Source organism: Poecilia mexicana, unplaced genomic scaffold (assembly GCF_051168715.1).
Source record: "Poecilia mexicana isolate PSO_F unplaced genomic scaffold, ASM5116871v1 scaffold_5, whole genome shotgun sequence".
NCBI classification, from domain to species: domain Eukaryota; kingdom Metazoa; phylum Chordata; class Actinopteri; order Cyprinodontiformes; family Poeciliidae; genus Poecilia; species Poecilia mexicana.
The window spans coordinates 10840060-10867842 of record NW_028263374.1 but is presented as its reverse complement, the minus strand read 5'-3'; the positions used below and the strand labels follow the sequence as shown (position 1 = coordinate 10867842).

The 27783-nt window shown below is 38.3% G+C and overlaps 1 protein-coding gene across 2 annotated transcripts in view; it reads right to left on the bottom strand.

Annotated features, from left to right (window-relative positions):
• cpne5b (copine Vb) overlaps window positions 1–27783 on the bottom strand; it is a 122104-nt gene that overhangs the window by 46882 nt on the left and 47439 nt on the right. For both annotated transcript variants that reach the window (XM_088005510.1, XM_014986309.2), the window contains one exon: window positions 27513–27589. In XM_088005510.1, the coding sequence (XP_087861636.1) occupies window positions 27513–27589 (77 nt within the window). The remainder of the gene's footprint in view (window positions 1–27512; window positions 27590–27783) is intronic.

Below are 27783 nucleotides of genomic sequence, written 5' to 3'. Positions count from 1 at the left end.
AAACGGATGTTCAGAAGATGTTAAATAAATGTCTGCATTTGATTTAGATGAAGGCGTCCCAAGGTTGAGAAGTTTATTAGATGTCTGCATCCCACCAAGCTGATTTAGTATAGATGTCCTGTGACAGCGTCGTCATTGGCAAACTTTCACAGCAGACGACTGTTGAATATTAATTTTACAGCCCAGGCTCATGTTGCTCACACCGACAGAAAATGCCAGGCTGATGTACATAAATATTTATATTGAAATGTCAGTGACAATGTTGTATCTGTTCAATGTAATGTAAAATACAATGTCGATCTGATGGCTTACGCTTCCAAACTAAATATATATTGTCAGTCAAGGTTTATTATTGACTACATCTCAGACATGCAGTTGTGAAGATGTTTAGAGAAAGGTTACATTAGATTATAAAACAACATCTCAAGTTATAAATGTCTCAGAGAGTACTTCAGAGTTCACCATCTTAAAGATGAAAAAAGAGGACACAACTGCGAAGCAACCAAGAGATAGTCATAGTTCACAGGTCACTAATAGTCGTGACCTCAACAAATCTATGTAGAGGAAAACCAAGAAGACAGTCACTCATGAATGAACTCGATAAGAAGTCCACAAGTCATGTTAGGGACAGGAAATAAATGGAAGATAGCACTCTGCCAGACAAGAACAAGACTGAAACTTTTTGTACAACTGCTGTTCCCTTAAATAAAATCTAACATTACCCATCAGGTATAGAAAGATTTAAAGTATTCGCAACTTACAGAAGTATTTTATCATTCAGGTTAGTAATGCTAACCATTAATAACCTGAGAAAAAAAAAACAGAATTGAACTCCAATTAAAAAAAAAAAACTTAATTAATTTGTTGCATGTAATTGAATTATGATTATCAAACTTGATTTATTTACATTTGTTTAACATTACAACTTAATAAACTTAACATCTTTACTTGGATAAGCTTAATTTGTTTTTTGTAACAAATTATTTTTTAAAAGCTGGATTACTTGTTTTATTTTTGTTTTTGTTTTTTTTTTCAAAATGGATTTTTAAACAAAGCTAAGTGGAAAAGAGTGGGACATTAAGCTGTAGAATTTCAAATGAGATTAAAACAATCATTACAAATTTCAGAGTATATTGCTTCTAAACCGTCCTTTAGTTTAAAGCCCTGTGTACAAAAGGTGAACATGGGAGAAATAAAACAGCCTGCTTTGGAAACAAATAACGCCACAGGCAATTAGTATCGAAACAATGGCAGCCAATCTTTGTAATGCCTTGTTTTCCATCAACGCTGCTGAGTCCACTAATTCGATTTGGGGGAGGGGGGAATCAATGTTATTTGCCAAAAGAGCTGCCTCCAAATGTTTAAACAAGTTGTGCTCAGTGCAAATGGAGTAACATGTTTCTCTGTTCAGTTGCAGTCCGGTGACCACGATGTTTAAGAGTTGATTATACAATGCAACATAACCTAATGAAACTGTTGATCTTTCAAAGAAGACCTGAGTTTTCTTCATTTATTGCAAGAAAACCCCATATGTCATCTTGACTTATAGCTCCAATTGAATCGACAAAGACAAAAAAAATAAATAAATAAAAAAATATCACTCTTCAGACAGATGGCTCAGCTTGGAGAGCAAGAGATGTGATCAGCTGCTGCCTGCTGGAAATGGAATGGATTTCTGCACAGATATATTAGCCACTTGGGTATCAGTTCTGGGAGAGCTGTCATACAGACAACAGCTCCCTTCCTGCGCCAAAGCGTCAGTGGAGAGGAAACCTCTTTGCCGTTTATTGTGAAATGGCTCTGCAGAGGTTGTCTGTGGAACTTTAGCATCCAGATTCTGTCTGGGTGGACAGAGTCGGTGTTCACACAGGAGAAAAATGAAGCCATACGTTTTAACGAGACACAGACACAACAAGCTGAGGCATAAAGGCGGGAGGCGGACAGCGCACAGGCAGAGCAGCCTCACTTTTTCTCATGAAGCCATCTAGTATTCACATGCTCCTTGTGGTCATCATAAACAAAATGAAATTCACATTTAAAATGTATCATTCTCTTCCTAATTGCCACGGGAGATGCTAAAAATGTTTGGAGTAATTTAAAAAATTGCATAAATCTGAATGAAGGCAATACGAAACAAATAATTTATTTGTGGGGCACTTTTCCTTACACTTTTCCCTTAGATCTACACTGGGACTTAAAAATATGTATTTTACTTTCCTAAATGACATACTAATAAAATGTTGAAACATTGTAGATTGTGCACCCATTCTTCTTCCCCACCTATGCAATACTAATCAAAGAGTGAAATAATAAAATGAATCAAGCAAAATAAATAAATAAATACATTTTAGTTACTGCCAAAAAAACTGGCCATGCCTGCTGCTTATGCATTGCTCATCCCTGCTGTGTCACGTAAAGTCTAAGCACCTGTTACCAGTCCTGTAGAACCTGGAACAACAAAGTAGCTCATGCTGCCATCTACTAAGAAGCTCTGGGTTATTAGGGGCTAAACAAGCAACATCATTGTTGAAACAAACTGCTAAGCTGCATTTTAAAAAGATGCTTTGCATTTCTTCTAGTGTGTCATAGCTACATGAAATCCAGAGGGACAGCAGCGTGGCCAGATTACTTCTATGTCCTGTTGCTCATTGCTGAGACAAGGCCGCATGTAGGAGAAGACGACATGGACAACAAATGGAGGGTGTTGAATCCTACCATTCAAAAGCTGTCACGAGATGCAATACGAGTTACTCAAGAGCATTAAATCAGCGACCCTATTCTGTGAAAGAAAGACACACAAACCCAGTCTGATGACGAGCAAATCTCATTCCTTCATAAAAACGTCATGCAAAGAACAATTAGCATTTCATTACAGTTTGAAAACATCCTGTCGAATGTTGTCAGAAAGTTGTCACTGCCACCACCTGCAGCAGCAGAACTGATGAGGTTTTCACTTCCAGGGCCTGTTTCTGGGTGGAATGTGTATTACTATGGCAAAGCATGCTTCCAGAGACACTCGCTAATGATCGAGATGCCTGTCCTTCTCAGGCAGCCAGATCATTTGGCTGAGCTCAGCAAACAGAGACTCAATTTGCTTTCAAGCAGCTCTTCAGTCAGTCCCAATTTATGCTCCTACAATTTTGGCCTTATTTTGTAAAGATTTTACATATGATTAGAAGCATGAATAAGCTGATATAGATAGAGTGTATTCTGATGTATGTTACACTGAAAATCAGCTTCTTCTATATAACATTAGAAATGTATGCAAACATTACAGACGCACCAAGAAATGGGCATCTGTAAGGTCATTGTTATGACAGTGGCCAAATTTCACCTCAACAGGACCTGACCAGGAACCAGCTGGTCTAAAATTAAAAGATCCAATCTTTTTAAAATGGTAACAATACTTTACACAACAATACTGGTGTGGTAGTTGGTCATATATTTGGTATATATTATTTTTACATGTGGGCCCCTTGGAGTGATTCCCTAATGTTGGTGCATGAAATAAAAAAACTCTCACATACCTGGGGATGTTGGGGTTTTCAGCCCCATAAACAGAGCGGTGCAAAGCCATTTACTATTTTATATGTTAAAGAGAAAATTGTAGAAACCGCTCTAGCTCCACTTGAAAGACTATATATCTAAATATAGTTGAGACCAGATACTTACATATGCCAAATAAAAATACACACCTTTTCTTCTCCCAATCTGAAGTTAAATCAGAGAAAACGTCTAGTTCTGGGTGACTTAAAAATTTTGTTTTTTCAGCCTAACTTCATGACTGACTCATCGGAAATCTCAAAAGGAAACTTTTTTCTTTTTTTTAAATTAGCTGTATGTCACAAGTACAACAGTTCGGTGTCAAGTTTAATGATACATGGATGCTTTTCATTTTACAAACCTTCTGCTAATAAAGACGTGAACGATTGTAGCTGCAGATTCGACTTTTGCGCTTCTCATCAATCACATCGGAGTGAATTCAGATTAGAGCATGAGCGTGGTAGAGCCAATTGTTCATTTCTGATTGGTAAAGCGGACAATGCAGCTCTTGTTGCAACCCAGGAGCAAAAAGGACCCATGAGGAAAAATCATTATCTCTTGTGCCGCGGCCCTGTTACTATATATGCAAAACAGGTTTGCATATGAAACTTTTAACTCCCCTGCCACAGCCTTTCACAACCAGCCTGGTCAGCACGGATGTTTGGTTTTTAAGAAAGTTATACAAGTTTATGGGTAAAGCTGCTTTATACAGTAGCCACGCAGAAAACACCCACTTCAGTATTTAAGGATTTTCTATATTTTGTACTTTTTAAAAAAATTTTTTAGGAGATATAGAACTTGCTTTTCTTTATTTTCTTTAATACATTCTGGCTTAGTCTCTGATTGACAATTAATAAAAAAAATATATAAATTTTTTATTCTGTGAATGTTGTTTTGTGAGAGCAAATATTTTCACTGTTATACAATAGAAATAAGCATTCTATTACTCATACTGTCAGCTTAACAGGAGAAAATGTTTAATTTACTCAGGGGAAAACACTCCATGATCCTTTTTATAAGAGTTTCTTGGTTTAATTGAGGTTACACTTTGGATTGTGTATTGAGGTAAATGAGTCCAACATGAGGGCAAGACAACAAATTAAACCGAACAACAAGGGAGCTTATAATTCCCATTGTTTTCCCAGATGTAATATTCAGAGGTTCTCTTTTGTAATGCATTTTCACCACTTAAATGCTTTTTCGTTATTACCTTCGTTTCTCATGAAACATAAACAATTTTCTCAATCAATATTCTGTCCTGGATCAAATTGAAGAACTTAATTTAAGTTTGTGTACGGTTGAAACCATATGTTTACATACACTATGTGAACATGATTTCTGCAATAACTTCTATTTACAGCCGCTCACCTCCAGCCCAGATCCCGTCAGCAGCGGTTTTATCACACCTGGTAGAAACGTTAAGGAGAAGCAGAGCGAACAGTCAGCAGGTGGTACCCGGTGGTACCGGGGCTTTGAGCTGCGTCGCGACTCACGGTGACAGTCGCAGTACTGTGTCTTATATCCGGATATCTGATATAAAGACATACATTCTTTATATCTGTCAGTGGGACCAACTCAGACTGCCTGTAGCAAACCGGGCATTTAGCAGCCTGATTAAGTTAAAGTCAGAAGTTTTCTTTGCAGCTGAAGTGTTTCTGTGTTTAGGGGTGAAGGCAGGTTTTGTCCCGCTATTGCGAGGACTATTACAAAAATAAATAGAAACAGTTTTTCTAACTTCATCAGACTTACATTTTTATTCACAAACCAGTGTATAAAAATATTATTGCCCATAATTTGATAGTTAGAGGGCACAGATCCGGCCCCCTCATCCTCACCATGGGCCCGGTGTCTGAACAACATGGAGGCTCTGAGAGTCTGAGGGCAGCCAGACTAGTTTACTAAATTATTATATTTAGCTAAATATTATTGCTGAGGGGCGCAAGCAGGCCTCTTGACATACAAATAAAACATTTTTAAAAATTGAAAAACATTTTTTTGAAAGAAACAAAAACTTAAAAGGGCACTAGGGGCATCAAGGATAAAAGGGGCAGGGGCTCAAACCCCTCTCACCTCCCCACCCCCTCTGCATGTGCTTGTGTTTATTTATGAGGATGTACAGGTGTTGTTCAAGTGTGCCATTCGAAGTCTCCATTTGGCGTCTCCAAATGGTACACTTTGACAACACCTGATATACAAAGTTCAAATGACTCTAACTTCTCAGTGCTTCAACATACAGTCATCAATAAGGCTCTAATGAAAGATAATGACCAGAGGAATCCTCTGGTAGACACAACATTACTGATAGAGGAAATGACTTAGAATTATATAAATAAAATGGCATATCTGCTGAGGTGTTAGCATACAGTCAGACCTCTTCCCCCTTCTTGCAATACACCGTCCGTTTGTCCACCCCCAACTAATCCGTCCCCCCACACAACAGTACACTAATAAGAAGGCCGGTCCTGACTCTGAGGCAGGTCTTGACTCAGAGGCTGGTCCTGACCTGGAGGCTGGTCCTGACCCGGAGGCCGGTCCTGACCTGGAGGCTGGTCCTGACCCGGAGGCCGGTCCTGACCTGGAGGCTGGTCCTGACCTGGAGGCTGGTCCTGACCCGGAGGCCAGTCCTCACTCGGAGGCCGGTCCTGACTCTGAGGCAGGTCTTGACTTGATGGACGGTCCTGATCCGGCGGCCAGTCCTCACTCGGAGGCTGGTCCTGACCCGGAGGCCGGTCCTGACCTGGAGGCTGGTCCTGACCTGGAGGCTGGTCCTGACCCGGAGGCCGGTCCTGACCTGGAGGCTGGTCCTGACCCGGAGGCCAGTCCTCACTCGGAGGCCGGTCCTGACTCTGAGGCAGGTCTTGACTTGATGGACGGTCCTGATCCGGCGGCCAGTCCTCACTCGGAGGCTGGTCCTGACCCGGAGGCCGGTCCTGACCTGGAGGCTGGTCCTCACTCGGAGGCCTGTCCTGACCCGGAGGCCGGTCCTGACTCGGAGGACGGTCCTGACTCGGAGGATGGTCCTGACTCGGAGGACGGTCCTGACTCGGAGGACGGTCCTTACTCGGAGGACGGTCCTGACTTGGAGGCAGATCTTCACTCCTCTGAGTGGCCCAAACTCTGAGGCCAAACTAAGACTGGACAAAATTCAACGTTTGTTCCACTCTTCTTGAGTCTGAGCATCGTCTGAATTATCTCCACAACAGAAAGCATGTTGAATGTACTTCCGTGCCTTTCTGAAATAGTCTTGTGGTGGAAGATTAATTTTCCTAGGACATGCCAGGGTCCTTTTGAAACACTGTATAACCTTGTAAATAACTATTGGGTTGTCACTTTTTATCATCTTAAACAGTAATTCTCTAACTAAATCATCTTTGCCTCAGAGAAGTTGAAAGATATCTCTGCAGAGTTTTCTTTCCATCTTGTCAAAAAAGATTAAATCTATGTCCTTTACTTCTTCCCAGAGTTTAGGAGTAAGCTTTTTCTGGACATGTACGGTGTGCTTCATTTTGTAAGCGGCATATCCAGGTCTATGACTGGACTTATAAATCAATCGGCAAATAATTTTTCCCACCATATTTCTTTCCTCTTCGATTCCACGTTTGAAACCCATCTCTTTCGCGTCCCTCAAAAATCGTTCAGGGTTCATGCCTGCCTGAGTATAATCCTCACTCAGGTAGTTTTCACCTGAATACAAGTCCACATTAGGAAAAAAAGTCTTTCTGATCTTTCATTTTGTAGATGCAAACATTTTCTTTGGAGGAACAGGATTCTCTAGGTGATGTTTGAATTTTTCCACAATAACTTTATGTCCTCCTGGGTAATCAAGAGGTCCAATTAAATGCAGTCCAGAAGCAAAGTGGAAAGCATCTCTGGCGAGGCTTTGGAAAATCCATTCACTCAGCTCTTCTGACACCTCTGAGAGAACATCCACATCCACAAATGTTTCTCTGACAAGATGCAGAGTTGGTCCGTATGCAGATTTTTCAATCACTTTCCAAAGAAGTTCGCTGAGAAAGTTTTTTTTTTCCTGTAATCCGGAGCTGTTTGACCAGGATGGACTTTGTTGGAGAACCTTTTTTTTTATCTTTTTCCAAAAAAACGTGAGCTGTGAGCTTTCGTTACTCATCTGTGTTGAGCTGAGCTAAAATGTCCAAATGATTTCTGTGTGAACTGACCGGAGAATTAACTGATCAGTTTGTGATGTCATGGACTCTATGACATCACAAAGTCATCCTTAGCAGGGCCTCATGACACAGACATCATTTAAAGTCATGGTGATGACATCATTGTCAGCAGCATGGCAACTGTTGCTAGGGGTAACAATAGCATGCAGTGAGCATGCACTATGAAAAAGAAATAGAATCTGTGGGCAGTAAATACATTATTCCCACAAGTCTGAACTGGAAGTGATCTGCATAGCTTTGCCAGAACAGGGGGCAGGGGGAGATCAGGAAACCATTGGCCCCTCCACTTTACCGCTCCACCCAGTTTTATTTGTTATTTGGGTTCTGTCTCCTAACAGGCGTAGCAGGACAAGTGTCAATGGGACCACTGCATCCAACCAGTTACTCAGCAAATCCACCGGTTTAACGCAGAAGGGTTTGACCAATTTGCAGTCCCATATTCAGTGCATCGGCTTATTTTGGTGGGGGCAAAAGCAATCGTAGCAACAAAAAAAAGAGTCGAAGCAATAATAATATTACTCAAGTTAAAGAAAAAGGTACAGTGAAACTACTCTAATAAGTACTTTTTTTTTTTTTTTTTTTTTCAAAAAAGTTACTCAAGGGAATGTGACCAGATTTCCCCAATTTTGAACGTAGGCAGCATCATCAGTAGCCTACAGGCTACTTGTTAACAAGCTCTAGGTGCTGTGTTGTTATCAGCTAGTAATCTTTTAGCGAACATTAACTGCATCCAACAGCATTTGAACTCAGCCAGTTAGTTTGGTTGAAAAACTGTGCAAAGTTTTTTGCGTTGTGCTGCCATAATTCTAATATTACATTTTATTTTCAGCCCATTAATTATATTTACAACTTACATTGCTGACAGCCTATCTCATAATCTAAAAGCTTGAAAATGTATTATTAGAAAAACAAATAACAGTGACACTTACAAATGTCCAGAAAGAGAAATATGAAACACTCCATGAAAGACGTAAACTGCAATCAATTACTTTAAGTGATAACAGAGGTTGATTTATTAGTTTCATAAGAAATAAATCTATTTTTAATTACATATTTAGATGGTTGATGCAATTAAGACTCTTAAGATTGTTTTTAAACTGATGACAGTTTAAAAAAACTGTGCAAGTAAGTACAAAATGACAATTGCACTTACTTTTTGTCATTGTGAAAGCTTATTAGGTTCATTTGAGGACATTAGAGAAGAAAACGTATTACGGAGAACCAGAAACACACCAGGCAGGTCAGGGATGAAGACATGGAGAAATATTGAGTAAGATGATATTCCAAGCAAAATCTAATGAGTTTTTTATATGAATTTATCTGTAAAACATTTTGGAAACCACATATTTATATTGTTTTAAAAATCTGCCCTATCACTTGAAATCCCAATAACACGCATTTAAATTTGTAACTGCAACATGACCAAATGTGAAATAAGATAATGTTTAGGAATATTCCCAAGGCACAGTATTTGTAGCATTTATAATGTGTGATGTGCTTAGTGCTTACTGATTCAGTAGAGCTGGTCCTGTTAAGTTTGAGTCAGTTAGTCTGATGGGGTGGGATGATGACTGGGAGGCGCCTGCCCTCTAATTACCCCGTTTCTACCAAACACCTTTTTGTTTACACCCTAAGAAGAGCCAAGTCCAGACAGTGCTGCTGGCTGCCAACATTTCACTTAAGTACCAGAACCATGTCTGTTTTTGTGCTCAGATCTCTTATGCTCTTCAGTGCAGTTTATGCCTCCGACCCTGCGGATCCAGTTCTGCTCGGACCTCCTACCATCGGGTTCAGCTCTTTGGTCCGCTAGGTTTGTAAGCCTATCCCCAGCAAACTGTCTATCAGCTCCCGGCATATGTGGATCCCCAACCTCCTCGGCCACGACTACCTGAAAGAGGCCCAGCAGCAGTCGGCTGCCTGGCTGCCATCTGATAGAAAATCTGACAAAACTTTTTCTGCTTTAGATCAGTATAAGGATACCCTGAATTATTCCCATTTGCCAGCTGTCAGACTAAAGAGAGAAAGATTTTATTTACTTTTTTCTAATTCACAATTTTACATGATTTCCCCATGACTCCAAATACACCAAATGTTGTGAATTAATAACCCTTTGAAAACCTTGATGTTTAAGGGCATGCTAATCTTAGTGAATTTACAATTTTGACTTTAAGGGAAAATAAAATTCTTTAAATTTATATTTTTATTATTCTGGTATGTAACAAGAATTATGGTTATTCTAACAGCGAAAACAGAAAACCTTGGTCTGGTATAAGTTGAAACGTTGAGAAAAAGTTATGTATCAGCATTATATGTTGTTTCAGCTTTATAGTGTGTTTAGATACACATAATATCCACTTTGGAGCTTATTTTTAATTGAATGAAGAGATTAGTCACATGCAAGCTATTATTTTCCTCTGTTGTTCTTCATTAAATCTGAAAGAGATCTTATCCAATAAACTAATTTATAAACTGAGATTTGATTTGTGCTCTGTTCATGCATTAAAGGATCAATTGTAAACTAAATTGATGTTTTGTATTTCAGGGTCAGTGTTGGGTGGATATGCTACTACAATTTAGAGTCCAGAAGACAGACATGGAAGATGCTGAAGAAAATTACGTTTGCATGCCCATAATGTCGCACATCTTTTGTAGAAAGTCTATAATATTAAACCCAAATGTCAAGATGTACTTAAAAGAGGAGGTGGTGTGACATTTGTGTGCCATGAGAGGATCACACACAGACGAGAGGAAATAACATCTGCAATCCTGTCACGGTCTTTTTTTTTTTTATTGGATTTTGCTACTGTATTCTTGTTTTGTTACTTTAGCGATAAGTTTTGTATTCTCTTTATCTGGCTTCTGTTTCTCTGTTCATCTTGCTTTTATCTCTGTCTGCACACCAGATTCTATTTTTCAAAGTATAAGACGTCTGGTCTGTCATCAGTCTGTTAGCACCTTCTGCATGTCTAGTCCCTTGTTTTTAGTGACTCAGTATCAGATCTTCATCCAAATTTATTTTTCTGGCAATAAAAAAAAGAAGCTGCTTCACACACAGCTGAAAACAGAATGACATCATGTGCCAAAAGCATAAATGTGACCAGTGGAGGAACAAGTCGGCGTCGGGCCGGGGGGCGAGGCTAATGACCGGGCCCTTTATACCCAAAATAACAAAGCTCATGAAAACATTATTTTATAAAATACTAATAAAAGCCACTCATATTTGTCGTAAAAATACTCCAATCTACCTAGTTTACAATCCGTTCCTAAGTATCTGACTGAAGATGACGTTATGGATGGTTGCTGACGTGTTTTACCCAGATTACATTTGGAGACAATATCTGAGGTCAATTTGTAAATTTGTATGTCATAAAGTTAAATGTAAGAATGAAAATAAAGCCAGTCATATAGCGCAACATTTTATTCAATATTTTACACCTACTATGTCACTAAAATCAGTCAGTCTTGTAAAGTTTTTAGCAACCATGAGTCAACAAAGGTTTGTCTTTGGAGCCTGATGTTCACTGAGGTCAACCAAATATTAACCTATTCATAGAATTTATATACATTTGATATTTGGTGGAAAATATTAATGCAAAAACATCAGAACAATTCAACTCACTACTCGACTTCTAGATCAATTATTGTGTAACACTTTCAAGAAGCACAGGGAAGGCAAAATCTGCCAAGTTACAGATCATTTGAGCCTGGAAATATCATAATGAGCAAGACACTAACTCGACTTCAGTCCGAGTGAAAGTTCAGCTAGTAAATCAGCAGAGTGTCTAAATCAAACAAGGCATCTAAGAAAGAAGTACATCCTCATAAGAACAAAGCAGATTGAAGCATCCGTGTAACACAAAGCTGCCAAAATAAATATTGCGCCATTTATATTAGTAAAAAAAAAAAAAGAAACACAAAAATTCATAACTACACTCTCCCATCACCACAATAGTTCTCTGTTATTTGGACATCTTTCCCTTTGAAGTTAGCATTGGCCGCAGGTTCAGTTAATGATCCTGCAAAAAAGGGGTTGGAACCTCGCCCTGGTGAGCACATTTCCATGGAGCTCAGCATCTCTGAACTATCTGGTTCACTTCACCTGGCCCTGCGAACACAAGCTGCTCTGGGCACCGTAGCCGTCACTTTTCATCACAGCATCAAAGACTTCTCTGTCAGCATAAGAGCTGGAGGGGTTAGTGGAACTCTTTCCTCACTCTTTCCTCCCGTGTACATCCATCTTTCTTTATGAAACACTTTTTTTGTCACTTTAAAAAAAAAAGAGAAAGATGGTAATGGGTAGACATTTTATAGAATCTGCCACTACAGAATTGTATTCCATACTATTTATTATTATTATTATTATTATTATTATTATTATTATTATTATTATTATTATTATTATTATTATTATATGTTTTCTTCTATAGCATGGTACTTTGGTCAGTGGCAGAAATGTTCAATGTGTTTTTTATAGGGAAACCCAAGAGTGATTTATTTTTATCTTATCAAAATAAAAAAAAGGAAACAAACTTACATTTCTCATGTCCGCAGGTTATCGGTAACATTGTCCTCATTAAGATGTCATAGATTAAACAGCACATGACACAGGGAGTAACACTGACTCATTTATTTCTAATAAACCAGTGTGGCTCCTTGTTCCACAATGTCTCTTCTCCGCCCACAGTTCAGTCTCCATGACAACCAACAACTGTACATCCCGCCAATTTCATTACTGAATGGATTTTAAATCAGACATTTACCATAGCAACAGGATATAGGTTTCACAGCTGAGCGAGTGCTTCGCCGTTTGGATGGAAAGGTTTTAGTTGCCAGCACTTCCAGCATGTCCAACTAGAATTTAGCAACGTTGCCAGGGAGCCTGTTAATAATAAAAATAGAGTGATCTTCTAGGTGCAATTATGTGCGTTTTTTTTTTTTTTTTTAACAGGAAAAGGCAGCTGCAGGATACAGAACAGCGTTAAGCTGCACTAGACTCATGGCTCAGCTGCACCCTGAAATCCTTCCATAACTCCAACAAGGTCAGCTCAACTTCACCTGAGTTTTAGTTCAAATAAATTACATAGTTTCCATGTGAAGAATATTCTAGCACACCCTCCTGCTAACTGACCATCTGTTATCTACAGCCACTTTTCCTTGCAGAGTCGCGGTGGAGCTGGTGAGAGGTGGGGTACACCTTGGACAGGTCGCCTGTCCACCGCAGGGCAACAGAGAGACATGCAGGAGAAACAAACATGCATGAGAAAAACTTCTACCTAACGGCAATAATTTAGAGGAAACCATTAAGTTCGGAGCCATTAATTTAGACTGTGGGAGGAAGTTGGAGAACCTGCACATAACCCAACCGTGCTGACGGAAAACTTGCAAACTCCATGCAGAAAGACTCCAGGCCCGAATTCAAACCCAGGAAGTTATTGCAGCACTCATAACCACATATTGTTTAAATAGTTCCAATCACAGAAAGCTGGAACTTTGTAAGATGAGACAGAGCGACTTAGAGATCAACAGGCCACCTCTTCAGCTTACAAGAAAAGAACTGTAAGCTTTTCTTGTAAGCTGAAGTGAAATTACAATATGTGAAGGATTAGTGCTAACCTTTTGCCAAAGAGGAAAGATCTTATGGCAGATTCCAATTACAATTATCTGTTTTAATGGTTGTTATAAAAAAAATAAACACTAAAGAGTTTAGTTAGTCTTGTGGCAATAAATCAAATCAAGAAAACTACATGGTCAAAAATACAAAAAACTGGGTTGTTTTGGCTGGCTGGCAATAGTTATATATTTGCTGCATTCTTAAAAGTTTGGTTAGTCTGTCTTAAAATTGGTCAACCAACACTTATGTCAAGTGTCTGCTTATAAGTAAGACATAAGGATTTTTGTCAGACATTTAAAAAAACATCTATCTTATATTGTGAATCATGTGAACTTAAGTTCAACTTCCTTCAAACCTTAAGAGCTTTAAGCAAATATAATTCAAGCTGACTTTTAAGGAGCATTTTTAAAGTCTCTAATTAAATCAGCTTTACAGTATCCTCTCCAATCTTAAAAACAACTGTACAGACTTTATTACTCTAAATTACAATTATTTTTTATTAAAAAGAAGAATAAGCCTTACGAGTTATTTCCTTTGTAGCACCAATAAAGATCACATTTCTCCTGTTCCAAGTATTTGTTTTATAAGGGTTAAAATCACTTTAAAATAAAAGAAAAGAAAAAAACGTTCCCCGTTTACAGCTGATTACTATCACTAATACCAAGGGAGCAATTGTCTTAGGCAGAACACAGTCATTAATTTGATATTTAATTAAGATAATAGCAGCTAAATTACTCTTCTAAACACACTACTATTCGAGTGAAAGAATTTTCTGTTGAGCTTTGCGTCTATGAAAATCTTTTTATGGTGATAAGTTGCATTTTTTTTAAAAATTGTTCTGCGAAGATATTAGTAATAGTTTCCCTCACTGTATAATCACAGTGATTATGTTAGTGCCTATTAAAAGTCACTTCATTGTTCACAGTTATTTTCAACTTTTTAAATATCAGTAACGTGTCTCTGCGTTCTTTATTGGAGGATTTTTCTTCACACCTCAAGCATGTTGGTATTGCGACACAAACACAGGCTTAGCTGATCTTTTGTTCTCTTACCTTGTCAGAATCTTGTCTTTCCACCTCAAATTTTCTCTGCCGTTTCTATTATTGGGCCTCTCCTGTCACAATCATCTGTGAAGATCACTCTCAAAAGTTAAAGAGTTTTTCTCCTGTTATCCAGTGTTTCTGGATGACATAAACAACAGACTGCAGCCCTCGACTTTTTTGCCCATTCCTCACCACAGGCAAAACACATAAAGGGAGCGCTATTTAGCTCACATATCATTATTATTAGATATTGCATTCACTTGGACTCAGACAGTAGTTCAGATGGCATACAGAGCACATTCCACTGTGCAACTACCTGCATTAATTTTGTAAGCATAATTGCATAATTGTGAATAATGAATCAAAAAATAATGTGTTAAATTCTGAGCCCTACATTTTGCAGAAATAAACAGTGTTGTTAGATTTTTTTTTTATATGCCCAAACCAACGAGGAGTCGGTGTGACCAGCTTTTTACCTTCCCCCCTCTCTGAGGATAAATTCACATTCCTTCAAACTTCGTCCAATGTGACGTACGTACTAGAGGAAAAGGAACAACCACTTATAACTTCACAGAATGTCACTCCAGAAAAACTGAACTATCCCTTCTAACACCAAGCCCTAGCCTCAGCACATTGCAGAAACATTATGCTGGTATACTTTTAATGTAATCTGTAAAGAGGCTAATGCACAGGAGCAACTGCAGCAATAGCCATTATTGATAGAGACATTTCAGAGCATTTATCTTTCACAAGCTCAAGACATGTCATCACGCCACAAGCTTGACAGAGGTGTTGCTGTTGCTGAGCTATTCTTAGATAATTGCTGTGAGCGGCAAGTTGACATTAGTTTCTAAAACATGATTTAAGTCTTCAAGTCTTAAGACATTTAACCTCCTCTTCCATGTACTGGTTTATCACAAAACGTTCCTTCCAGTAGCACCTTGTCATCTGATCGCGTTGCACTTACTGCTGATCTAACTATACACTTAGAAGACAAAGAAGCAGCTAGGACCCTATAAAAAAAACCTAACACCCCATCAACCCAGAGCTTTAAACCAAACAGACAGCATGGGAAGAGGAAGAGGTACCCATGTGGAAAAGAAGCCCTCAAGTAGTAATTACACTCCCAGCCATCATTCTTTCCTGACCACTAAAACAACCCCCTGAAGGATATAAGGCCTATACCCTATATTTACTGTATGATACTTTGTCTCCAGAGAAACCTGCACCTGCAGTGTGTTCATCTCAGCAGATAAATTTATTTTGCAACAGCCACCCAGGCCACCAATCAAGAGTTTCCCCCGAGAGCAATCAAAGCGTTGCCACCGGCTCAGGAGGAATGCGGTCTAATCTGAGGAGAAAGTACATGCGCACGTGTGTGGGAGAGATAAAGGAATGGTTTCTGAGAAGGGGGAAAGTATAACACATTATGACAGAATAACACAGTGAGAATCAGGTGAGTGTGGTGCCTTTGATAGTCATGAATAGCCTGTGAGGCTTTTCCTGACTGTGGCTGAGCTGACGATCTAATCTAGTTTGTTTGTGATCTCTGTGGGCGTGTTTCGAGCACACATGTGTGAGCACATCTGTTGGCAAACAGAAATCCCTTTGGTGGAAGTGTTGGGAAATTTAATGTTCCCAAGGCAAACAGTATAATCTTGAGCAGTATTTTTATTCTTATTTTTCCAGGGGTGTCATAGATGCATAAGCTTCAACGTGTAGGAAATATCACACAGAGAGGGTATCACCAAAATTTGCTAGAAACAGTTTTTTATTTATTTTTTATTTCTCTCATTGCCTTTTTATGTGGCTCTGCATATTTCAGATAGTCCAAATGCAGCCCAGCAGGGTAAAGCTTACAAAAAAGCATAGGGCAGAAATTGCTGGAAGCCCTGCTATGACAAGGTGTTCTGAAATTTTATGTTAAGCAAGTGAGAAACAAAGAGCTGAGAAGAAAATCTGAGCAGCAGCACACATATTCAGCCTGCAGATAAGTTCAAATTGTTCTATTTTCTATCTCACAATGAAAGAAAAAAAACCCCGATAATTTTATCAAAAATATTTTGTCCAAAGGTTTTGCAACAAACAGCAGTTTATTCACCTTGTAGGTCATATTGTAGGGCCCTGGTGAAACACAGGAGTCAATCCAATCAAAAGAACCACGACATGCTTGACGATGTTAAGTGCAGCACAATAATCTGCACGCTAGGCAGAGGTAACAGAGAAATTCCCCAGTAGCAATCACTGAGTCAAAACCAACTCCACGCCACTATACTGTTCTGGTTGGCACTGTGATTGAGATTGACGACTCATAAGTGTCAGGATGCATTACTGTTTCCATAGGGATAATCCAGCATGAAGAGTGATGTGCTGACATAGACGTCTGAAAGAAAGTTCATGCATCCACATATTGAGTGCTGATCTAGATCCTGTAGTGGTTGGTCTGTGGCCCCCAGACAACATAGCCAATTCCAGACTGCAAGGAATTGAATCAAAATGTAAATGATGTGGAATTGAACCCACAGCTTTTCACATGTAAGAAAACTATTCTTCCCTTTGAACCAGAGTCGCTCAGGATATGGACAATTTCTATTATTGCTGTGAAAATAGTAGGTCAGACTGGGCTTCTTGTATTGCTAAGAAAAGTCTTAGGCTGGTGGTTTAAATATATTTTTTTTCTAAAACGTCAGGCGTTGTTCTTTTTCAAAACATTACAATTTTGTATATCCAAAATGTTAACTGCAAACTAGTCAAGGTGCTTTCAAGAAAGGATACAAAGAGAGAGAGAGAGAGAGAGAGAGAGAGAGAGAAAGAGAGAGAGAGAGAGAGAGAGAGAGAGAGAGAGAGAGAGAGAGAGAGAAAATAGATTTTACCCTTGAACAAATCTAAACATTGGGATTTAACAAGTAAGAAACACGGAGATTTTGGTCAAGAGCTCCTCAGCTATCCTGGCGACAGCAGTGGTTAAATGTCTCATTTGTTCACAGGGACTGATAGATGAAAATTATTTTGACAGAAAAAAAAAATGTGGAAACTCAGTTTGTTGTCAGGACCAGTGGAGAATTTCAGAGCTGGTTTTGTGTTGTTCATTAATACGGGACTTTATTGTGTTTAAAAATAATGACTCCCTATGAAGTGATAATTTTACTGGTATTCATTAGAAGCAGTGTTTAAACCACCAACAAGAGAGGACACTGCCGAGTAACTAAATGTCTTTCTAGGGGATCACAGGAGAACAGAAAGACAACATGATGCAGAGTGATCGCTTGTCTCAGAGTGCAACTGTTCCGTCTTGTAAACAAACTATTTTTCTTGACAAAAAATGCCTTCAAATGGGAACATGGCAACTCAATGCATCACTTATTGGAGACACAGAAAAGTATAGGCTCTTATTTTCTCGATGCAAGAAAAGTGGATGAGATTTGTGAAAGTGATGAGGGCAGACTTCCCGTCTCCCACCTAAAACAGTCTATTCAAGACAGATTTCGCCCCAGGATTATGAAACACTTGGGAGCCTGGCTTCAAGCAAAGCAACAGTTCAGTGCTGATAGACGAGGACACGATATTCCAGCGTGATGTTAGACAGCTCCAGGGGATTCAGTGGTCAGAGATATAAAGCTATCAAAGTTTTCCAGGTAAAATATGTGGTGTTTGGGGTGTTTAGCTATGTTTTTTTTGCTATCAGTAGTACAACAGTGCAATAGCATGGTCTCCAAAAGTCCATATTGCATGTTTAAGCACACTAGTGACTAGATTTTCTTCTTGTCAGAATGTTAGCTTGAAGTCACTTTTCAGGAACAAGCAACATGTTGAAGGAAAACAGTAGATGGACATAGAGAACTTGATATCTTTTCGGAATAATATATCACCTGCTGCATTAGAGTAGTTTAAAGATTAAAGAGTAAAACAGACTTTTATGAGTGAAAAGAAATATGTACTTTCAGATCTTTCCATTAATTCCACAGGTTAGCTCTCACTGGAAGTACTGGTGGTTTCAGAATAACAATGTTTTGTACCTTAATACTGCCAGAATTTTAGTTTTGTGAACTACATTTTTTTTTTTTGTCCAAAGCAGCCTTGCACTGCTGTGGTAAATTACAGACAGAGCTCTCCAGCAAGCGCTTTTTAAATCCCTAGTAGAGTGCTGGTATGTTAGGTCTGCAAGCTACAGTCCTGTCTTCAGAGGGTATGCATTGCTATAAATCTTTAACTTATCAACTCACCCTTGGGATTTGGCTTTTTTATGTATTCTGCCAAGAAATTTCAAAGACAAAAAAAATAAATAAATAAATTTTTAACACCGAGTCATAAATTTAATAATTTATTGAACAAATGTGGGCACCAAATCCAAAGACATTTGACTTGTCATACATTATATATTACATCTTAACTCTTGAGAACAAAATATCTAAGATCTAAGAATCTTTGGTTCCAAATGAATAAAGAAAACAAAGCTGGTCCAAACCTTTTAACATCAAACAAGTCTAAACTGTGGCTTTTGTTTTTCTTTCCATACACCTAGGCATCCTACCTTTGCATGGATGCCTCTATTGACATTTAAAACTATTTTCCCTCCATTTCCCTGCTCTGCTCTAGTAATCTCCCCTGACAGTCACTGAATACAGAAACTAGTAAAAGGTCACACATGGTAAACTACTTTTTTCCCCCCATTTTTTAATACTTTTGATCTTTTTGTACTTTAATTTAAAATCACATATATATTTTTTAAAGTTGAATATTTATAAACCAATCAACATAATTGGCAATTCTCTATGTACTGGCTGCATATTCTGAGTAGTTAGGCATTTCGTTGGACTTCTGAAACACAGACGGTCGATGTAAACATGTGATAATGTATGAGGCAGTGAGAGTAAAGTGATCTTGTCAATCACTGTTGAATCCCAGATGGAGCCATTTGTGTCCTCTGCCATTGATCAAGCTGCTCAGGGGAAACATGCTGTTTGGGTTTTATGCTTCCCTCCAACTTTGAGGCTACACAGTTAGGATTATTTTTCTGTAAATAGAAATTAAAATATATATATATATATATATATATATATATATTAATTCTGCTTTTAATGGTCCTTTGTCCTGTTCTTCATGAAGACATCGTCTGTGTTAGATTGTAATCACTGCACAGTTTCAGATTTGCGTTTGGGAAGTATTCTTTTTGGCAATAAGAATGATTCAGATTGGGTTTGACAAGTTCGAAAAGCGTCTTACCTATGACCCAGTTCTTCCCATGGCAACCCTTAAAACAGTAAAGTTATTTGTTTTTCAGTGTTGTCTTGGTGCCTCAGAATTAGTACATTTACAACAATGCCCAGATGGTCTATGGATGACTGTTAAAAACTTTCTAATTGAATCATTTACAGGTATAAGCAATTTTATCTGCAGAGACCCCATATAAACAGGAACATTAAGCCATCGTTTTCATTCAGCTTTTTCTTCAGTATGTCTAGCAATCCAGAAAATGACTAGCAATTCTGCTGGGCATAATGACAGGCTTGTACCAAACACATCAGAACACAATGTGAAAAGTTAATTTCCCTTTTTATATCAATGTTTTTTGTTTTTTTTTTGCAGTCACATTAGAACAGAACCATCAACAGAATGCTAAGTTATCTCATGGGATGTGTGGATAATTGAAGGCTTATTTCTTATGGTAATATAATGGCCCATATTTTCATTTCACATTACGGAGGTGTTTACTCTAACTGCTGGAAAGCGGTTTTGTTTCCCTTCATCACTGAGCCGCACAGACACCAGGCTCTCTGACCAGCCTCTTAACAACAAGAACTGCTCTGAGTAATTATGAGTCACAAGGCAAAAAAAAAAAAAAATCATCCTCCATTCTTCAAAACCAAATTACAGGCACACCGTCACCCTGTCAGTTTGATCATAAATGCCATGTCAGCAAGTGGGATTCCACTCATAGACAAAGCATAAACCCACGCTGAATCAACTGCTCGCTGTCAAATGTTTTAGACTTTAGATACATCATGAAAAGTCACAGGCCAGGATCTCATGATATGGCACACCAGCTGTTATTCTACACAAGTGCAGCACTGTCATCAAGAAAAAACATCCTGCAGAACAAAAAGAATTTAACATTTGGTCAACCACAAACTTTGATTTTTAACAACACAAATAAATTCTCTACCACTTTCTGAATCTCCACTCCAGTCTCAAATCCATGCAGCATTATGTAAAATCAACTTTTTTCATCTTTATATCATGCTATAATGTTATTCCCTCATCCAAACCATACCTGGAGTATTGTTTTGATTCATGCATGCTTAAGGAATCCCTGAATCTCCCATGGCAGTCACTCAGGAGTGAATAACTGGTTGCTTTCACAAAGCGCCGTCTTGTTCCACAAAGCTCCTCCAAGCCGAGTTTCTGTCTCATCGACCATCTCTCCTCCATTCCTCCCACGCTCGGCTCCACCAGACTAGTGTCAGTCCATTAGCAAACACCTGGTGAAATGGCAAGTCTGCTGAGCTTGTCATGCAAACTACTTCTCAGTCCAGCACTTCTAAAAATGTCTAGACTGCTTGATGAGAAGCATGGTTGTGATGAAGCCAAGGGTCAGAAAGACCATGAGCTTCTTAAAGAGACAAGTCCATTTTTTTAAGCTATGTTTGAGATATAACGCTTTTTTTTCACAACTGATGGTAAAAGAGTAATTTGACTGTAGTATAAAATAGCACTATGTGCCTGAAAAATGAATATTACTGCCCATTCAAAAAGTTTTCTTCTGGGTGTTCCCTCTGTTGAGCTTCATTTGTCTTGAAATCAAGATTTCCTGACTTGGCTAAAAGAAAGCACCCCCACTGCATGATGGGAATCGCTTCGGCATTGCTAAATGGGATGTCCGAACTTGGAACATGCATGGTTATATCTTTATCCTGCTTGAATTTTTTAAAAACTGCATCATAAAGAGCAAGGAAAACACCACAGAAGTCAGAATACATTAACATTCAATGACAAACTTCACACTACAGCTGCTTCTATACTGAGATTACATTAGATAGAGGTGTACTATTTACTAATTAGGTTATGAATGAAGACAATTTGCTTCTAAATTTATTATAATATGAACTACAACAAAGAAGCTGACTTGCATAAAATTAAAGTTTTAAAAGCAGCTTTGAACATGCTATTATTGCAACTCCATGAAATAATACAGTCGTCATTTTTCGTTTTCTTTTGACCTAGCTTGAGAGAACTCATTTTATTAGTTTGACTTGCTTCATAATATACTTTATGCGTTTTCTTGTTTTTGTGTTTTAAGGCTTACATGCAATGTCTGTTTAACTCTTTGGTCAGTCGTCCTCTTTTTAAAGTGCTTATAAATAAAGTCGAGCACAGCTTAGCTGAATTAATTTAGTTTCTAACCTAAATAAATGGGAGTTATGAGTGAGTGGGAAACAGAACTGCCTTTTGTTGGGATAGAAAGTTTATGTCAGTTTGCCTGTTAAACATAAAAGCGCTTACTAGTATAATCAAAATTATAATAAAGAAAAAAAAACAAGAAAGCACTGTCAAATCTGAAGCAGTCATGAAAGAGCAAAGTGCCTTTCATCTTCACATGAAACAAATGTCTTGTTTGGCGGCTCGCCTCTATCTTTCTCTTCCTGTCAACCCCTCTCTTTCCATGGCACACACATGTACACACTCATATTTCTCCAGTAATTTGTTGCACTAAACATTTCATGATGAGGCAAGGAACATAGATCATCAAAAATATCAAGAAAATTTAAAATTAGACCATTGCTGAGCCGAGAAATGGAGCCAGTAATTAAAACTTATTGTAGGTTTTTTGTTGTTTGTTTTTTTGTTTTTTTTATGTTCCACTTGTTGGTTAAAGGGACAGAGAAAGTTATTACAGTTCCTTACACAAGTATTCATTCACCTCACTTTGTTTTCATATTTCATCATCACAGCCTTCGTTACAATACACTGGAGTTTATTGTAAGGATGATTTACTTGATAGACCATGACAAAGTAGATACCTTTTGTGTTTATTTGGTCATTTTGTGGAGAAAAACTAATATGTGAACATGGTGTTGGCAGAATCATGCTGTGGAGACACATTTATTCAGCAGGGACAGAGGATCCAGTCAGAATTAATGACATTACTGCTCTAAGTTTTATTATATTGCTACAATATTGTTGCATATATTAGATTGCATATAAATGCAATACATATTCAATACCATGAATACTTCATTCCGTTTGTTAGCTCAGCAAAGTTTCCTAACAGTAAGAGAAACCCAAAGGTATAAATTATGGTCTCTTTTTGCTGACTGAGTCAATGTTTCCATGGAAACAGACTCCAGTAAGGAGTTGTTTACAAACCTTCAGCTGAGCCAGATAATGGTGGAAGTCTGAACAAATTAGTCAGCATCTTAATAAAACCTTGACTGTATAGGGCCGGCGTTTTTGTTCTTTTGTCCAACTTCGCATGCTTTTACTGTGATTATTCGCATGAAATTATGATGGGAACTGAAAAGGCCCAGGCAGCGTGTGAAATGGAAAACTCTGGACATATTTTGAGTAGCCTTCATCACGTGTGCCTTGGTATTCAGGGTTTTTATTTAAAATTATTTTTTTGGTAGGCAATAAGAAGATGAATATAATAAAAAAATATATAAGATGAGCATCTGTTTAAAAGAAACCATGATTTATTTCTTTTTATTTACACTTTGATGACAATAGTGTCTCAGATCAAACACTAAAAGTACGATATTTGAAAAGGCAAGAAGAAATCTCTATTCTGAATGTTGTCTTATGGATAAAACAGAATTAACACTGAAATGGTTTTCAGCTTAATACAGAGAATCTGAAGCTAATTTATTGTATTTAATTGTGTTCTGTGTAAATAATGACTCAAAGATGGCACAATGAGAATCATGAATATAATGTGGGAGCACCCCTATTGAGAGAGATGGAGGATGAATGTGAACAAAGCACACATAATTCTGATCTGTCAAAGACCTATTTGGATCAGTTTTCTGGAAATATTTGAATGCATTATGTAAGATTGAACAGCTTTATCCAGAGAGGTTTAGTTACAACTTGCATGCATGTCACTATTGCCCTGCGATGGACTGGCTACCTGTCAAGGGCGAACCTCACCTCTCACCACAGATGGGCACATAGCACCCGCGTGAGCCTGAGTGGAGCGGGCTGGAAGGAGGGAGGTTAAAATCAGATAGATCTTGGACAGACAAGCAAAGGGAAGGACAAATGGCGGATGGACAAACCGACGGGTGGATGACGTAAATGGATGAATGGATGTTGGACCAAGACGGGCGAATGGACAGACAAACTGGGGTGAATCTTAGGCAAACAGTCAAATGGATGACAATGATATTATTATGAATGTTGGACCAAAAAATGATTTATGGATTTAATTTACATGATTCTACATCCCAATATTTAGTCCTCCATAGAGAACCTTTTCCCCAGCAGTTTTATTTTTCTGTTGTCGCTTTGTTATTGTTTGGTTTAGTATTTTCAAAGAAATACTGCTAGCAATTCATATCAATTGCATTCCATTTATTTCTGATCGATTGAATCCAACTACAAGTATGATCAGGCAGTCTCTGGTTTCCAGTTTATTTCAGCTCCTTTGTGCCGAGTCGTCACCTTTGTTGGACATTCACTCCTCGAATTCTGCTGCTATCTTCCTTTCTACGCTGACATTTATGTGCATCCCTGACTGCTCATTAATGTCACTCTTTGAACAATTACAGAAGCCTATTTCTCTAATGACAACCACAATGCACGCTGCCTAATTAAATAAGCCATAATCTGTGAAAGACCGAAGCCATTATGATTAAAATTAAAGACGACAACAAAGGCCAAAATTAAAATTCATTTATGTGCCAATAAAGCAAAGTGCAGAATAGAACATAAAAAGAAAACAAGAAGCTTAATGTGCATACACTATTTTAAACAGAATATTTCCGAGGGCAACGAAACAAGCAAATGTATCTTTGGATCTATGTTTTTGATGGTTCTTTGGATTTGATGTATTTGATTGTAAGGAAGATGCTGCCATGGATTTGCACTAGAATACCAACATTTAGATGATAAGAAAGCATGTCATTTATGGCAGACCATGTTTTTTTAATGTTTGATGCATTTCATGAGCAGGTGGACAGAGAAGGCAGAGAAATGGTTGAAAAACAAACAAACGGTCAAAAACGCTCTCCCACTGGCTCTGCACAGTTCGGGCAAAATGCTTTTCAATTTCCACACACTGAAATATGAATCATCCTCCAATACTACATGAAACAAACACAAGCAGGGAGCATATCTACCGCTGCCATGTCAGTCTGTGTATGTGTGTTTACAGCTCCTCCACCCCTTCTCTCATGTGAAACACAGCATCTTTAACAGTAACTTAAAAAATTACATATCTACAGTTTTTTTTTTTTATCCTCACACACTGTCCAGAGTTCATATCTGTAATGTAGAAGAAGGAAAATGTGTTAACACATCCACCAAAATCACACACTCATACATCAGACAGCTGAATGAGGCCGAGATGAACATTGGATTCATGAAGTACATATTTACAGTCATTACCAGTCATGAAAAGCACACAGCACAAAGTGCATGCTGGTATTTCAAAGGCAGGCTTGCCCTACATGTGCGACAGAGAGGTTGAGAAGGGAATCTTGTTTTAGCATTTTTTGGCTGTGAAGCTTCCCACCACGGGGGGTTCTTCTTTGTGAGTTGTTTTTCAGATTGTTTTGTTTATGTGATTAAAAGCTGTCGTAAAAATACAGTTTGGCAGGGAGTTGCGTTATCTCTCAGCTGCAGAGTCAAATTGAAAGAAAATGACTTGTCGAGTATTGCGTTTTGTTTTCATTGAACCATTTCATACAAATTCTGAGTTTAAAATAAATTACAGCTTGATACCTGAAATAGCATGATTAAGGTTTATCCTCTCATTTATTTTGATATTGCTGAAATCCCTGAAGGCAAAGGAAAAATAAATAAATCCATAAAAGGGAAAGAATTCAAAGTTGCAGCAATGTTCTCATCAATTTGCAAAATTGTCAAGTGTTAAAGGTTTGCTGACAAATTTCCATTTTTTAAAAAAAAAAAGCGCATATTTTAAATCTGATACATTTCTGACAGAGTATATAAAAAACAATAATTGAAAATATAATATTGTTGAGTAATAACTTAGGACTTTCTGCAAACTTGCACAACCAGATGCAATGTGGCACCAATCGCATTTTCTGAGTCACTGAAGGAAGTTTGTTTGAGAAAAGAGATTGGATAATTATTACTCCTAAATAATAGTGTGTTTAAGTGTGTTTTTTTTTTTGTATGGCATTTCTCCATTACTGATGTTTAAAACTGTATAAGAGAAGCAGCCTTCAGGGCCATGAGTGATTACACTGTTCAAACTTCATTTCAGTTTGATCACTGATAGTCAGATTAACGCAAGACCATCTGTTCATGGGCACAAAGAGGCCTATGGCATAAATTACGAGTACTTGTAGCATTTTAGTTGCAAGTAGCTGAAATCAGCTTCCTTAATAGGACAGCTGAACCTTAGAGTTAGGGCAAAGAGAAAATTCATGTGGAGGAACGCTTGTAGCAGAGCCACTGCTAATTGGAAGGAGTTAATTGAGGTTGTTCCAGCATCTGACCAAGAAGTCTCCTGAGCACCTCAACTGGAGGTTTTCTGGGCATTTCCTCCTAGGAGACCCCAGGGCACACCTAGAACATGCTTGAGGGACTATACAATATATCCCTAATGGCCTGTCACTGCCTAGCGATATGCAGTGCTTAGGAAGCGGGTGGGGCTCACAGCAGCTCAGCTCTGCTCAGGACAGAGCAAAGCTGCAACAGGACTGCTTTCATATGTGAGCGTAAAAGTCTCCAATGGCAGAAAAAAGTCACTAGACTTGTTTAAAAAAAGGTCTGCAGATATTGCAACAAAGAGGAGAAGTTGGTGACAATGAGCTTCGCACAACCCTGCTTACGCCTTCCACTCATCCCCACATTTGGCCTCTCAAAATTTTAACCCAAATATTTCCTGAATATTTAGTTAATTTTTTTTTTTTGAACAGCTACCAATGTTTATGGGCAACTGGTTTCTTATTTGAGAGCATTAAAAAAAATCTAAATTCAAATTCTTTAATCATCTCCTTAATCATAGCACGCTTAAGTCCAGATCAAGTTACGTTTGAAGGCCATATATTTGTCATTTCACTTCACAAAAAAGTTTACAATATCAATCCAACATCTCCATTGACATGCAGTAAACTTTGTGCAATTGATTAGGGGTTTTAAACATCAGTCACTCAACAATTTGTTGGATGAACAACGAACAAATTATTGCACACAGCCTCCGTTCTTATGAACCATTTGTTTTGTACCATGAACTCTGTAGCAACTGAGACACTTACAAATTCTTAAGGGGCTGCAGAAGACATATTCAGGAGGAAATTGCATTGTATTGGGTGCAGCCTTAGTTAGACTTCACCTGAAGTGCACGATAGTCCAGGACACTAATGCTGATGTTGACAGATGTAGAAAGGCAGATCACAGGATGCCCCATTAACACTCCATTTTGCAGCGCTTGTGTAAGAGCACAGGCGGGAAAGACGAGCTGTAATTTAGGTAATTTTGTTCTACGCTTCTTCCTTTTCTTTAATGACAATAATTATCTGTGGAAAACATCTGTAGATGCGTTGTCTCTTTCCTCACTCCCCTCTTCTGGTTTGATCAGTGTCTTTTCCTCACATCTCTGTCTTAATCACCCATGTTTATTTTCTCCAGCTTGTCTTTACCCCCTCTTTTTTTCTTTATCTCATTCTCCTTCTGCTACTGACTCAGGTTCATTCCTCCAAAATTAGCATATGCTTCCTTCTATTTCCACCTATCTGTCAGAGAAAATGAAGCCAAGTTCCAAAAATTTACACCCAAAGTAATCCTTACGGCTGATTTAATGCATTTCAATAGAAATCATTATGTTCGCTTCCAAAATATATTTTTTTCTTCTGTCTTGACTCCCCTTTTTAGCACAATAAACTGTTTCCTAATCTCATTTGGAGTCAGAGAGCATGAGAAAAATAGCGTGAAATTCATACTCACCCCAGTGGTTTTTCCAGTCGACTTGCTGGTGATCCAACGATCTCCCCGAGAGTGCAGAACATCTGACCTAAAAAGTCCTGGAGGGAAGCAAAAGGGAAAGTTGAAAAGAAAAAAAAGGAAGAAGAGCAAAATTCTGGAAGCAAGTAGAAAGAGAAAAATTCATGTTTAGACTTAGAGACTGACTTTCACCAGATTGCATGCAAGTGACGATCTCTAGCACTGGTTTCCTCCAAGGAACTTGTACACTGGTGTTCATTCAAGTTTTGCAGAT